Source organism: Neolamprologus brichardi, chromosome 11 (assembly GCF_056152115.1).
Source record: "Neolamprologus brichardi isolate AB-2024 chromosome 11, ASM5615211v1, whole genome shotgun sequence".
NCBI lineage: Eukaryota > Metazoa > Chordata > Actinopteri > Cichliformes > Cichlidae > Neolamprologus > Neolamprologus brichardi.
The window spans coordinates 10,521,223-10,536,849 of record NC_142114.1 but is presented as its reverse complement, the minus strand read 5'-3'; the positions used below and the strand labels follow the sequence as shown (position 1 = coordinate 10,536,849).

At 41.6% G+C, this 15,627-nt stretch overlaps 1 protein-coding gene across 1 annotated transcript; it reads left to right on the top strand.

Annotated features, from left to right (window-relative positions):
- Window positions 1-5,683: 5,683 nt before the first annotated feature.
- Window positions 5,684-12,785, top strand: gdf6a (growth differentiation factor 6a). The gene is made up of 2 exons (XM_006794842.3): window positions 5,684-6,262; window positions 10,340-12,785. The coding sequence occupies exons 1-2, from the start codon at window positions 5,902-5,904 to the stop codon at window positions 11,299-11,301; spliced, it is 1,323 nt and encodes a 440-aa protein (XP_006794905.1). The 5' UTR covers window positions 5,684-5,901; the 3' UTR covers window positions 11,302-12,785.
- The last annotated feature ends 2,842 nt before the right edge of the window (window positions 12,786-15,627 follow it).

The following is a 15,627-nucleotide window of genomic DNA, read 5'->3' as shown; positions in this document are numbered from 1 at the left end:
TGCAAATTTTAAACCTTTGTGCTATAAAATAAATCAAGATATTAAAAGATGGAACTTAATACCAATTTTAAATTTCGAGTCGCGTATTGATACGGTCAAAATGAACGTCTTGCCTAGGAGGATTTATCTCCAAACACTCCCAGTGGAAATAACTGATAACCAATTTCAGGAGTAGGACAAAATAATTTCCAGGTTCATATGACAGGGGAAAAGATCATGAATCAAGTACCAAACTATCCAGCTGGCTAAAGATAAAGGGGGGTTGGGGTTCCCATGTTTGAAAGATTATTATGTGTCAGCTCAACTGAGGACCCTAGTGTGTTGGTGCAAGGTAGACTACCAAGCTAGATGGAAAGAAATAGAAATAGCTGCCTCAAGAGATTTTCCAATTCAGGCAAGCTTAGGGGATGTGACACTTATTAAAAAACAAATTAATCAAGGAAACCAATGGATTAACTTGCCTTTAAAACTTTGGTTACAATTTCTTAACAAGAATGATTGGAATGAAGAGACCAGGATCTTAAGATGGTGCTCTTATGATCTAGATTTTTTACCCAATAAGATAGATGCAAGATATAAAAACTGGGTAGGACAAGGCTTAACGGCATACTGTGTATGTTTATGTTTTATGATAAGGGAACTCATAGGGACTTCCAATCAGTAAAAGATCAATACCAGTTAAGCAATATGGATTTTGTTTTAGGGTTCTTCAAATCCGGCATCATCTACATAACTTTATACCCAAGAGAACAAATCTTTTCTTTCTTCCTGTTCTGAATATATTTGTTAAGGCATACCATGTGGATCCTGGTCTCAAAGTGATTTCTAGACTGTACAAGGGTTTACAAGAGGTTAAGAATACAATCTACATTAAATAAAAATGGAAAAGGAAAACAAATATGGCCATCTCAAACAATATTTGGTATCAGCAATATGCTTTTCAGTGGAGAATCTCTAGTTCTAATATATGGAGATGTTTTGGCTGGAAGAGTCTTTGTAGGTTTTTTATTACACCTGCACAAAGTAAACATTCTAATTACTCCAGCTGCTGGAGAAACTGTGGGACTCAAGGAATAAAACATTTCCACTTGTTTTGGTCTTGTCCACTGATCAACACTTTTTGAATTTCGATTCACTCTGAGTTACAGACTATTCTTAGTATGCAACTTCCCTTTAATTGGGATGAACTCTTGTTTGGATATTTATACTCAGTAAATGTAGATAAAGTGACCAAGCTGTTATATGGCATTTTGAGTCTGGCTGCCCGAAAGACTATCACTAAGAAATGACTAAGTGTAAAAATTCCATCACTAAATGACTGGCACGAGACTGTCTATGGGTTGTTTAAAATGTAAAAAATTACCTTCTCTCACAGATTTCAGTATGACACATTTGTTGAGATTTGGGACAAATGGAAACATTACATTTTGTTTGAACCTCTGTAATCCTGTATGTCATATTTTTGAACTGATATATATATATATATATATATATATATGTGTGTGTGTGTGTGTGTGTGTGTGTGTGTGTGTGTGTGTGTTAACTGGATGGTACACCTGTTTGTTTACTTTTGTTTTCTTGTGTTTTTATAGGTTGTGTCTTACTTTATGTTCTTTATTAAAAAAATGTATATTTTTGTTTGTGGTAAATTCTAAATTTAAAAAAAAAAAAAATTTAAATGATTTAAAGGGCAGGTTTTTATTAGGATCTATTTTGAACTGAAGCATATAGGATCTTGTGAACAACACTGTTGTGACCTTACAGAGACCTGCCATTGCAATAGTTACTATCAATAAATCATTAAATCTACAAGTCTAAGGGGTAATATTCAGTATTTTCAGAACAGTAACTACCATTGGCATAGTTTATCAATGTATATGGAAGCCACAGACAACCGAGACTAAACAAACTAAGCACAAAACAAAGGAATTTGTGTTTGGTCAAAAGTGTTCAATAAGGTTGAGGTCAGGACTGCAGGTGGGCCATTCCCTACTCTTTACTCCAAAATTCTGGAGGTACTCTCTGATAAACCCCAATCTGTGGGGGTAAGCGTTGTTATCCTGGAGGACAGAGTTTGTTCACAGACTGTGGAGATATGGGACTGACACTGATTGTAGAATCTCATCTCGCTGCATTGAGATCATCTCCAGTGATGATAAGCCTTGTTTTTTTTTAGTGAGGGAGATGCTGCTCCACATCATCACGCTGCCCTACCAAAAGCTGTTACTCTATCAGTGCAGCAATCAGCGTAGCGTTCTCCAGATCTTCTCCATACTACCCGATTATCCAACCGCTGTAAACAGAATTAGGACTCATCACTGAACATAACATTCCTCCACAAGCTCAAGTTTCACAAGGTCCACAAATTCACCACAAATGGACCTAAAAGTGAAGGACAGTCATGGCAGGTCTCCTGGCAGGCCTATGAGCCTGGAGATTGACTGTGTGCAGTCTGTTCCAGATCGTCTGGTCCGCCTGTCTCTGACATCCCCTGTTAAATGGAACGTGGCCTTCAGTCTCAAGATGGTACCAAGGCTCACTCCAGAAAATGCTGAAACTTGGTTTTGTGAAACACTGGCTTGAAGTTGACCCATGGTGTAAACCATATCAAACGTAATATGCTCAGAACCAACACTTATCAGAACAAACACCACCTGATACTGTGGCAGGATCCATACTCACAGGTGTTGCTAATCAGATGCTAATCACCTGATTGTTGTCAACAGCAGAATAAGCTGTTTAGCAATGACAGAGAAGATTTGTCAAGTTTTTAACGGGCACAACCGACAAATTCATTGTACTTACAAATGTGGCACCATTTAAGGAAATAAACAGGTTCCCAACAGTGTAGAACTGATTGCTAAGAAGCATTGTTACAACAGAGAAATCATTAACCAAACACACATCTCCTTTCTTTGTTGCTACGTTTATTTGTTCTGATCATAATTAGCTGTCTGATTCTGATGTTTGGGATAACACTGGAGTCTTTTGCCATTATGATAATTTTCTTGTGTTTGCTACTAATGCAAGGAGACAGAAAAGATAAGGCCTGGGAAACTCGATGCAAAATCTGAATCAAAACTGTGATGCTTCTGACCTTATGTGTTGTAAATGCATTTACACAAATCTCTGGAATGATCTCTTTAAAGGGGGGCAATTGTGCTCATCTCCACTGACATATTTTTATTCCCAGCCTCTACTAGAGTAGCTTTGCATGATTCACAGTTTAAAATAATCCTTGTTTATTTTAACTGGACCATGATGGAGTCTCCTCACTGTCTGCTAAAAGTTCCTTTGAGGACAACTGCTTTCTTCTGATAGTTGCCTCTTGCCAACAAAAATCTTGAAAAGCAGCTGCTCACGACAAGAACTGCGCACCTGAGATGACCACAGTAAGGATATCTACTCTTACTGACCAGAGTAGGAAAAAAAAATCCCCTCAATCACCAAACTCTGTTTCACAGTCTGCTCTGCTTTAAAACAAGTGGCTAGGTTTGAGTGAAAGCTAATCACGAATAAAAGTTTCAACACCAATTACATTTTAACCCTTAGCTGCTCCCACGTTGGTCTCTGTTCTGTTCACGAACGTGGGAAACGTCTTCCCTTCCTCTTGTAATGTACGCTAGAGGCCATTGGAGGTCAGCAGAGTCTCGACGAAATCATTTGAAGGGCTCTACACCGAGGCTGAGCGTTTTAACTTTACAATGTTCACACCAGTGAGTTACATTTAAACCCAGGAACCTTTTCGGCTCTGGTTATTTAATGACATTTCTGCCTCTGAAAACCTGCGCCTACTCAGCCATTAAAGTAAAAATGGAAAAAGAAAGAAATCATCAAATGATATTTATCCTGAAAGTTCGTTTTCCCTACATTTGATATATTTTTTGTAAAATATGAATAATCTTTAAAGATTTTTTAAAAAAATGTCGCAACTTTACGATCACTTCGTTTGTGTCTTCAGCGTATCTGCGCTTAAACACTAATCTAATCTAACGTCATCGTCCTTGGAAGCTTTCACGCTGTCATACTTACCGATAAGGAGGGCTGTTAGTCCCTTCCAGTGTTTCTCAAATTTGACAAGGCCTACACTTAATTTTTCAAACTTGCCACTGAAAAAAAGCAAGGCTAATAAGAGGAAACAGTGAAATGTCTCATATAATTTCATCCACAAAATTAGATAGGGGAGACCGGGGATAGTTGTAACGTTGGTCAGTTGTAACACTTCCAATTTCTCCAGTCAGGGCTAAGTTTCAAATGATGTGATTCATCCTGTACATGCCCAATTCAGTTCTTCTATCACATGTGAAAAATTAGCACATTTTGGCAAACACAGACAATTTAAGAAGAAAAAAAGTAATTTGTATGCCAAAAAGCAAGTTTATTTCCATTTTAATAGCATTATCTGCTTTGCAGTTAAACTCATCAAACTTAAATTATGTTATTTGTATATCTGTGGGGATATATAGGTCTTTAGTGCTAACGTTTTAGCCGTTGGCTGTAATGTTAGCTAGTTCATGGATATAGTTGTCTGGGTCAGTTGTAACAGCAACAGTCTGGGTTAGTTGTAACAGCAACAGTCTGGGTTAGTTGTAACAATAATGCAAATGTTACAACTTACCACACTATTACTTTAAGTTATATTAAACAAGTTGGGGTAATGACATCAGCAGAGAGGTTCACTGGTCACCTTTGTATATGCGGTTAATGCCATTGGCAACACAATTCCTCCGATGTTTGTGTTCTCACGCATACGTTATGCAGACCACTTTGTCAGAGATGGGCCAGTAGGAAGTATTGGTAGTGGAAATAAATCAGGATGGGTGCAAGAAACAGACTTCTTCATCTCTCTGAAGCACTTTGCAAACCACACCAAGGTAAGCCATGAAAAAAAGTAATTCAGCTTCATTGTTATGTTCAAAGGTTGGTGCAAGAGTTGTAGGTTACAATGCCCACTGAGCCAATGAGGCCAAACTCAAGGAAGACCAACCACAATTAAAGAAATTTTCAGTTGTTGAAAATTCCATAATTTGTCTTTTTTTAGGGGTTGAAATATGTTCAAAAGCTAGATTTCTGCATTCTGTCACACACACACACACACACACACACACACACACACACGCACACACACACACACACACACACACACACACACACACACACACACACACACACAGCTACATAACTAGCTCTAAGTGCATTCAGGTGTTGAATAAAAAAGATTACATTTTAAGATTTTGTCAGTACCCTTATTTCATTGCGTTACATTTCACCCCAGGATATGTTACAACTAACCCAGACTATGGGGTTAATTGTAACATTTCACTCTCTGTGTTTGAGACCATACCATGCAATGAGTAATTGGGCTGCAGAGAAGATAGCTGTACTATTTAATAGCAGAGACATGTAAATACTTTGCGTTACATTTTGAATCCACTACCTTAAAAGAGCTCCAAGCTACAGACAGAAATGTCAAAAATGTTACAGCTCGAGTTTTTGCCATTCACAATAAAAGAAATCAGATTTCTCACGTGCACGCATTTTACTCACTGCTAAATCAAAAACATTCCAAACTTTCCCACACTGTTGTTTCCCCCTTTCACTCTGTCCTCTAGCATGCACGCTTTGTAGTACGTCTGTGACATAAAATTGTTTGGGAAGCCCTGCACTGAGCCACCATGTGGGCGTGTTTCTTTTCGGCCCAACAGTCTCCGCTCTTGTGTGGAGTCCAGAGCGAAAAACGCACTTCTTCTGGTGCGGCTGGAGAGCGCAAAAGTTAGCTGCTCTCAGACCCTGAAGCGCACACTATCTCTGGCTCACGCAGCTCCTCGAATTTAACTTCACTGCGCGGGGGAGGGAAAAAAAATTTTAGTTTATTAACATCTCCCGGTGAATGTTCCAGCCATGGACGCATTTCGAGTTATTACGATATATCTGGGCCTCCTCCTTGTTTTCCTTGGGAATATACCGTGTTTCCAGTCTGCTGCTATCATCTCTCCCTCTGCGCCGAGGAGGAACAGGGGTGCCAGGATGCCTCACCAGGATGGACAGAGCTCTTCCAAATCCCTAAAAGACATCTTCGCGTCCTCTCATCCTGTCGCGGGACACCACAAAGAAGATCTAAAGGACGCTATTGTTCCGCATGAGTACATGCTCTCCATATACAGGACATACTCTGCTGCAGAGAAACTCGGACTAAACGCCAGCTTTTTCCGCTCTTCTAAATCTGCCAACACCATAACAAGTTTTGTGGACAGAGGAACAGGTTGGTTTCTTTCAGCTGCTGTCTCCATCAGCTCAGTCTTGCATAATTTTGTGGCACAGTCCCCCCCTCCCACTCCCCCACCCACCTTCAGACGGGTTTAATATTCTCCTTGTAGAGGTTGTTAAAATGTTGCTAAGAAATGACAGTAACGCATAACGAGTGAAGAACAAGCTGCTTTTACGCACACTTTAAAGCACCGTACAGGCGGACTTTTACGCACACAGAATCCAGTGAGATTCTTAAAAAATGTGCTGAACAAAAGCAAAGATTTGAAAGCTGCAGGTTTATTCATTGCTCCTGAACACTGCGCTGATTTTCGTGGTTATTTATTTATTTATTTTTGGATGTGTTTTCCCCACGGTTGACTGAAACATATAACTTTTCTTTCGAGTATTATATTACACTTAAATTAACCTCTGGGTACCACGACAGTAAAACACTAATTGAGGCGCTCTCTAGATGAAAGTTGTAAATCACTGTCAATGCAGGCTGTAGCAAAAGCTATCCCCGCTCCCAACCTCCACGTGAACACAGAGAACTTTTGCCCCCCCCCTTCCCAACTGAAAACACTTGCTGTGAGTTTCGTGTTCGGTTCTTTTACCCAAGAATCCTTAAATAATTATCCGAGTTTCAAACGCAAGCACCCCCAGTCCCACATATATTAAAGCGTGGAATCTGTTGCCTTCATGGTGCCCAGTTTGACCAACTTGTTCTGACAAAGAGGAGCTGGGAGGGCCGGGGGGAAGAAGCGGGTCGGTGTGAGAAGCAGGTGTTTGGCTCAGTTAACGTGTGTAACCAAGTGATTTGACCGGCCCGCGAGAACAAACACAATCTGATAAACACTAACACATCCAACACACACAAGGGGACATACGCCGAGTTAATCTTTGAGGGAGAAATAAAAGCTATCTTTGTTTGCGTCCCCTCCTGTCTGAAACACTCCGAGCCTCGGCTCCAGGACGCAGACTGCGCGCTGCAAAAAATGTCCATCCTGAGCTGTTCCGTGCAGACCGGTAGAAGCATATCAGCCCCAATGATGCGCAATTGTAATGATTTAACTAATAATCAAATGTTTTTCTTCGCTTGTCAAGAAAATTGATTTTTAAATAGATGTTTCAAGTTCATAGAAAGCAACCAAAATGCGCAATGAAAATAAAAGCGGTTCTCTCACGCTGGTTTTCTTTTTATAACAGAAAAAAGAGAGACTTTGTTGGGGTGATTGTAAATTTAATTTGCTCGTCCGTGCAGCCATGCAGCCATTTCTTGCAGTGTGAGCTGGTTTGATAGGAAAAACGCCTCACTCTCTCCTGTGATTTTGATGTGATGTGTCACTGGCTGTGACCCCGAGCTGGACCCTCTGAGAGCTGCTTGGCATCGAACGGCTGACTGGAGTATTTGAACTCGGTGATCTAATTGAGTGTTCATGTCATAACATATCAAACACTGTCTATTCTCCCATAATGACCCAACTCGGCCACAATGGGCACATCACCAAAAAAATGACGAGAGAGGAAAAAATCGAAAGGGAAGTTTCGTCGCTGTGAAGTGGTTTGTATTCTTTTTTTTTGCCACCGCCACTTTAATTACGGAAAATTATTTTTCTTTCCGTTCAGCTCAAGTACCTTCGGTTACTTCTGGGATTCCTCCCAGCATCCCTAAAGTGTTGCACTGAATTAACCTGCACAATGAACCTCAGCTGGGACATTTCCCTATTTGAATCGCCTCCATCAGGAAACACAGGGGAAGGCTTTTTGACGCGGAAAGTAGTAACTTTTGCGCATGACTCATGCGTGCAGAGATAGCTTTTTTTAAGGACCTGTAGCTTCTTTTGCTTTCACACTTTTTCATTTTTTTAGGTAGATGAAATTTGCTTATTAACCAGGCGGTGTTTCCTGGAGGTCAGAAAAGGTAAGATCAGAAAAGAATAACCCGATTCTGAAAATTACTTTTGGCACTTGGGGTAACTCATTAAAGCGCAGATGGTGCAGCCTGGCCTCTCTCTCTCTCGTTCTCTTTCTCTATCCCCCCTCTCTCTCTCCCCCCCTCTCTCTCTAAACAGGCATAGATGACAAAAACATGTTTTGCATTTGCTCAGATACAACCAACAAGGTCACAAAAAAGTGCACAGGATGCAGGCTTTAACCACGCAATAAAATCTACCGCACTCTCCCCCAATTATCCGCCGTCAAGCGTGTTACGCATAATGGAAAAAATTGGCTTTGTGTATAATACTCAAATGAAGAAAAGTTTGTAACTTTCTTTTTTAACTGTCAACAAAAATAACAAAATAATTCCTGCAGTCAGTCACTGACAGTCCCCTTTGCGTTTTAAGGGGGATGTTGTCGTTGGCAGGGATGAGATTAAATATAAGAGGGAAAGTACTTTAATGAGGAATATGGGAATTGAGAACTGTTAATTATTTGGTGAACTTGTATTCGATTTGTTTGAGGTCTTATAAAAAAAAGTAATGCAAACCAGACGTGCAAAGTGACTGAAAGGAGCACAAGGTTTCAATCTGCTTTTACTGTCTGACTCGGCTGAGATCACAGGGGAAACTGACAACCGCATTTAAATATCTCTATGGAGTAACTTTTACAAATCAGATCACGAGGGCTTTTCGATCTAGCCAAGTCACTTTAATAATATGAATGAATAATAATAATAAAAAGAATCACGATAAAACACTGATTTGACTAAAAAAAGTCCGCAGTAAACCACGGTGCAATGACAAACAGTTGAAACATGTTGAGATATTTGTATAATAAAACTTTAACATTTCATATACTAAATCTAAATTCATTTTTTCGTCTTTTTTTAAAATTACTTTTTTTGTGCTTTACTGAAACTGTTGAAGCTCCTTTGGGGAAAAATTCGAAAACAGTAAAAAGCACCGGGGAGGGCGAAAAAATTCGCCATAGATGCAGTTTTTCCCCCCTTTCAACACACACACACACACACACACACACACACACACACACACACACACACACACACACACACACACACACACACAATTAAATAAAATGTTTCCATTAAATGAGAAATTGAATACGTGCTAACACCTTCTCATGCAGCCTGTCTCGGTGTTAAATTCCAGTCTCATTGCTTCGCCTTGATGAAATATTTGTTGACCTCCTGGGTCTCCAGTGGGGAATAATGCATTAATTGTGTATTGTTCAGCTGAGTGTACAGTATGTCGCTTGGTCCGTTAGTGTCTGGCAGCACTGAGGACCCTTCGCATCACAAAGCCCCTTGTTTTTTTTTTTTTTTTGGTTTTTCTTACAAACAAGACTCAGCAATAAATCTCTCTCCCCCTCCTCCAAAAAAGAAAAAAGAAAAAAAAGAAGAGAAAACTAAATACATTTTTTTCTGGTGCTCTGGCTGCTTCTCACACTTTTAGGGAAGGAATAGTTTCAGGCTTCTTCTGCTCAGCCAGAGAAGTGGAAATTAATGATCGGTCTGTCAGCATGTTGAACGAAAGCGTGGGTATTTTTGCGAAAATACACTGGCTTTGATTAAAAGTGGCACGGAATGCAAATATTGGCAGGTTGTTCTGGAGTTTTGTTCGAAAAAAAAATATTTATAAAAAGTGTTCACGTCATTCCCGTGATTTTCGGAGAAATGTGATATCAAGTGAAAAAAAAAGACAGAGTTTATAATTCATCTCAAAATACGTGCACGTTTTGCAGGAAATTAAATTAAGAAACCGCAAATTTTATATAAGGAAGCTTTCAAATAAACTCTGTGAGCTTAACCTTCATCCCGCCTTTAGCCTTATAAAAGTTTTAAAAAGGCGTCATTTCGAGAAAAACAATAGTTTTAAGTTCCATATAATGGTATGAGTTGTTTTCTTTTTTCAATTCCCCTCCAGACTGGGGACTTGTCAGCTGCAGTTTGTTTCAGTCAGGTCCAGGGTGGACATTTGAACAACAAGAAAGAGAGAGAAGGCCTCTGTGGGAGAATGTGAGCCCCCCACCCCCGACCCCCTCCTTCCTCTCACCCCTCCCGTCCTCCCTCTGAACACTGTACACCCTAAGTGAATCTGACTGCAATTATTTTCTCCTTTTATCCCCGCAGACGATCTTTTGCACTCTCCTCTGCGAAGACAAAAGTATCTGTTTGATGTCTCAACCCTTTCAGAAAAAGAGGAGCTGGTCGGGGCGGAATTAAGGATATTTAGGAGAGCGCCCGGGGATTTGCAGACTTCCCTGCAGAAGACGGGCCTCTACGACATTCAGCTCTACCCCTGCCGCTCAGACAAGCTGCTGGACTCCAGGTCCCTGGACCTGCTGGATTCCACGAAAGCCGGCTGGGAAGTGCTGGACGTGTGGGAAGTGTTTAAAGCGCGCCAGCATCATTATCACCACCCCCATCGCTCTCGTCACTATCAGCAGGAGAACCAGCTTTGCCTCCAGCTAAGGGTCACACTGGGCAAATCGGACACCGAGGTCGACCTGAGGCAGCTGGGGCTGGACAGGAGCGGCCGGTCCCAGCAGGAGAAGGCCATCTTGGTGGCCTACACCCGCTCCAAGAAGAGGGAGAACCTGTTCAACGAGATGAAGGAGCAGATCAAGTCGCGGAGGTCGGTCAGTGAGAAGGAAGTGAAGGTGGCAAAGGAGGAGGGGGTATCTCCGCTGACTGGGGCCAAAGGAGAAGGGCCCAGGCGGCGGAGGAGGACGGCGCTGGGCAACCGGCACGGGAAGCGGCACGGGAAGAAATCCAAATCCAGGTGCAGCAAAAAGGCCCTGCACGTGAATTTCAAAGAGCTGGGCTGGGACGACTGGATCATTGCGCCCCTGGATTACGAGGCTTACCACTGCGAGGGGGTGTGCGACTTCCCCCTGAGGTCGCACCTGGAGCCGACCAACCACGCCATCATACAGACGCTCATGAACTCCATGGACCCCAACAGCACCCCGCCCAGCTGCTGCGTGCCCACCAAACTCAGCCCTATCAGCATCCTGTACATAGACTCGGGCAATAACGTGGTGTACAAACAGTACGAGGATATGGTGGTGGAGCAGTGTGGGTGCAGGTAGCGGCCATTATTGTGAAAAAACAAAACAAAACAAAAAACAACAACAACAGAAGATTGTTAAAGATACTCTCAGTGGGTTCAAGGCTGAAGGTAGAAAGTCCTCATGGGTCTCAAAGCGTTTTGACGCATGATGCGCTTTGTTTTTAATTCAAAAGGGATGCGCGCGCACACACACACACGCACACACACATGCGCACGCACGCACACACACACATGCACACACACACACACACACACACACACACGAGGCCATATCTTTTATTTATTCAGACTCAGTCGCATTAAATTCCACTCTCTGCCTTAAAGTGTTAAGCACAATATTTCCCAACTTGGCGTCAAGTATCATAAAATAGATTTTTCTTGTTGTTTTTTCCCAAAAAGTGCGATGTGTCCACATGGCACGAGGAGATGGGCGTTCTGATTGAGATGGGGGGAACTGTTAAGTCCGACTGCGCACCTGTGCGTGCCGAGGACAGCGGGCTTTGCCTTTAAGCAGCGCTTTGTTGTAGCGTGTGATCCTGGCAGCCTGGCCGGACTCTTTTGGGTATGTGCATCCAGGCCTCAAATGTAACTGTCCAGCTGGAGTCATTACAGGCCCGAGCAAGTGCCCGTTTGCAAAAAAAAAAAAAAATTCAAAAAAAGGGGGTGAATGTCTAATCTACCAAACACAAACACAGACTGGTCTGAGGAGAGGTGATAAGACGGTGGTCGTGATGGTGGTGGTGGTGGTGGCAATGCCTTCAAAGAGATTTCTTGTTTTTCCTTACTGGAGACCAGCTTAAAGGCGCTGGGAGAGGGCGCATTTACGGACAGAAAGGACACAAAATCAGACTTAATGCGTGAATGAAAGAAAGAAAGAAAGAAAGAACACATAACTGAGGCGTAATTTCAAGCTCAAAAGTCGGCATCTTTACAAAATGCACTTCCACAACTGACTGCGCCAAGGACGTGTGGTCAGCTGAATTCGTCTTTTCTGATGACGAAAAAACAAAATATTAAAAAAAGACAGGAAAAAGAAAAAGGACTCGCAAACGAGACGTTATTTAAATGCACATTAGCTTTGAATGCACTGCTGTTCGTTTTCTTTTTGTTTGTTTGAGTTGTAAATACTTGTACAGTCCCCCGCCCCAAAAGAACTCTACAAAGTGCAACGAATGAAGAAATGAGAAAACGGCATTTCTTTGTAAATGTACAAAAATGCACTCAAATCGGTATAATTTCTATTCTATAATTATTTTATTATTTGTGATGTACAGAGTTTTCATGATAATCATATATTTCTTACGTGGATAAGAGTAATTTAAGGTGTATTGATATTTTGCAGAGGGTGGAAAATACCATTATTAATGTCTACCTCATAATTGCATATAGGAGGTGCATTCAGTTAGAGTGTAAAGAGCTTTTACAATGATATATAAGATCATTTATTTACATATATTACTGGCTAATATTCCACACCATTACTGTACAAATAAAATTCAAAAGAAAGCCCACCAGTCTGGCCTTCTGATGATTGATGCCAACTATTCTTTTAAGAAAAATTCTTTTGCATTAATTTGATGTGTTTTTAAGTCCAGTAAGAACTTTGCAGGGGATTAGTTTCTGGGGAAGCTATGGGAAGGCAATAAGATGTCTTTTTAATCTGCTGATACACTAAATTGCTTGCATTACTGATTCTTAACCCCTTGCATTTTCCACCCTTCATTTTCATTCATTCTCCCACTCTCGCAATATTCCTTTATCTTAATAAAATCCTTCCTCTCATTACCTGAAGAAAAAAAAAAGAGTCACCTGATACTACTTCATTAGAGTCTCTCTGAATAGTTTTACTTTTATTCCCTGAATGAGATGTACAAAGTGCATCCGGTCCACATATACGTTTCCTGGCAGGTCAGATCTGGTCTTAGTGAACACGTTCTCATCACAGACCACAAATGTAAGTGTGCACTGACTGGATGTGTCAGGATTGCCCCACATGGTGACCATCCACAGCGAGGGGAATCCACTGACTTCACTGTCGCTGATATGACACTGAATGCAGCTGTTTCTCAATGAATTAGTCCTGCCTGGGTCAATTTTACTTAATACTTTAATGTTTTCCAATCTGTGGATGAAAACAGGAAAAACAAAGAAAGTAAAAGAAGGAAAATAAAAAAAGTTTGAAAGAAGGGATTGCTTCCATATAGTGCTATCGACCTTGGCCTGGAAACAATTAGGAAATTGCTTTGAAATGTTATATGTTGTCCAGGCTCTTGTACAGTATCATGTCACTCCCCACATGTTTGCTACACGGAAACAGAGGATGCTAAGTGCACTCTTTAGCGGCCGCTGCAAATGACTGACACAACAAGCATTCCCCTGGGTATAACCAAATGCCCCCCACCCCAAACAGGCCACATGTCTGGAAAACCATCAACGGGGCGCTACTGTGAGAGATATGGCGCACCACCACGGGACTCTTTTCCGCACCAGAGATGAAGACTTTGCAGCTGATTCTGGATTAGAGAAACTGTAAAGTTGCTCAATCAAGTTGAAATTTCTAAGCTATTGCGTATTAACTCGTGCAGTAAACCTTTGCTGTTTGATTTATATTTATTTGACAAGTCCCTCGGTCTGGTGGGCACTGGCCTGGAGGTGAGACGGGATTTTAAGGGAACAGTTAAATGGCGATGAAAGGGAAAGGAATGCTTTGTTTACCCCGCTTCAATCCCTCACTCTTAAGTTGAACGTTCCTATAAAGTTCTCCATCACAACTGCGTTATTGTCCCTCCATCTGCACCGAGCACAGAGAGAGAGAGAGAGAGAGAGCACAAAACCAGAGTTGTGTTTATTTGAAACTCGGTCCTAATACATTAGTCTAAGCAAACCAAAACTGGCAAAGAGAGGGGTCCTTTTCATCAGAAATGTGGAGAATGTATAACACAAATAGTCTTGACACCCCACATCTGTGCATGGAGGCTCCTCTTGAGAGAACTGTAAGGCTGCCCAAGTGAAGATCTACAAGGTGCTGTACTCAGTGAAAGCCCGGGAGCGTCTCCGAGAGTTTAGAAAATGTCTTGGCTCTTCTGGAGACATAAATGCTCCTCATACTTAACGGCTCTCATATCAGTGATGCCCTCAGCAGTGACAGGAAAGGCATAAATCACACTGATCGTCCAGACAGCAGGGGACCTCTAAGCGAGTACAGAAATGTATTAAACCGGCATTAAGAAGCATTAGAAAATGCTCTGCGAAGGCTTAGATGCTGTGCTTTGACTTGCTCACTGGAGACATGAAAACACAGATGAGAATGCTTAGATTTGGCCCAGGTCTGACTTTTAAACTGCTACTGATGCACTCCAGTAAGAACACAGTCAATTTATTTAACAGTTTTCTTTCCTCACATATCATTTATTTATTTGACCTCAATTTCCGGTTTCCCAGATAGTGTCGTCCCTTCATTAATAAAGCCAGACATTTCTTTCCAAGGCAGCGCAAGGTGGTGCTTCTCTGGGTTCAAACAGACGCAGAATAAATTGACTCTCACAGACTTACCCCACATTATTCAGTGAGTGTGAGTCTCTAGACGTATCTGTGTATCTGTGAGCACGTCTGAGTGGACAGAAGGGCAACGGCACACACAGATGGGCAGATGAGTGGTGCAGGAGAGGAGCAGATGCCTGAAGTGACCCCTACTGCTGCCTTTCATTGAACCACTGGCTCAAACACAAAGGCAGGGGCTGGCCCCTAAACATTAAATACACTTGCCTCTGCCTTAATGCCAGAGGTCACTTTTTTTGTCTTTGCAGTGAGTCATAAAAAAGTAAAAATGTATTTGTAAGGTTTCCTTCTTCTTCTTCTTTCTTTCTTTTCCTTTTCCTTTTCCTTTTTCTTTTTTCTTTTTTCTTTTTTGCAAAAAGACAACCCAAACTGCTCAGGTTAGCAGACATTGTCTGAGCACAGAGATTTAATAAAGTCTGGACAAACACCCCCAAACCCTAAACAGCTATGATGTAACAAAAGAGACTGGGCTGCTCTCTTCTAACAGGGCATCTGCCTTGTGTTCCTCCAAGGTACAAAAGAAAGCTATCCCTCCCTCCTGCCAGGCCATACGGTAACAGGAAGACAGCAGACACCTCCGCTTCACCACAGATAACCTGCTAATTGCATTAAACACACTCCCAACTGGGCTTTTGAAATGTGAGGATGAAGGAAGTGTATCTTATTGCAGTTGCAGTCGAATGCCACTTAAATGTTTCAAGCAATAGAGCACTGTCTTCCCGAGCATGAAAGTTTGCATAGTAGCGTCACATTAAAACACATTTAGAACCTTCAAGAAACAGCAAAA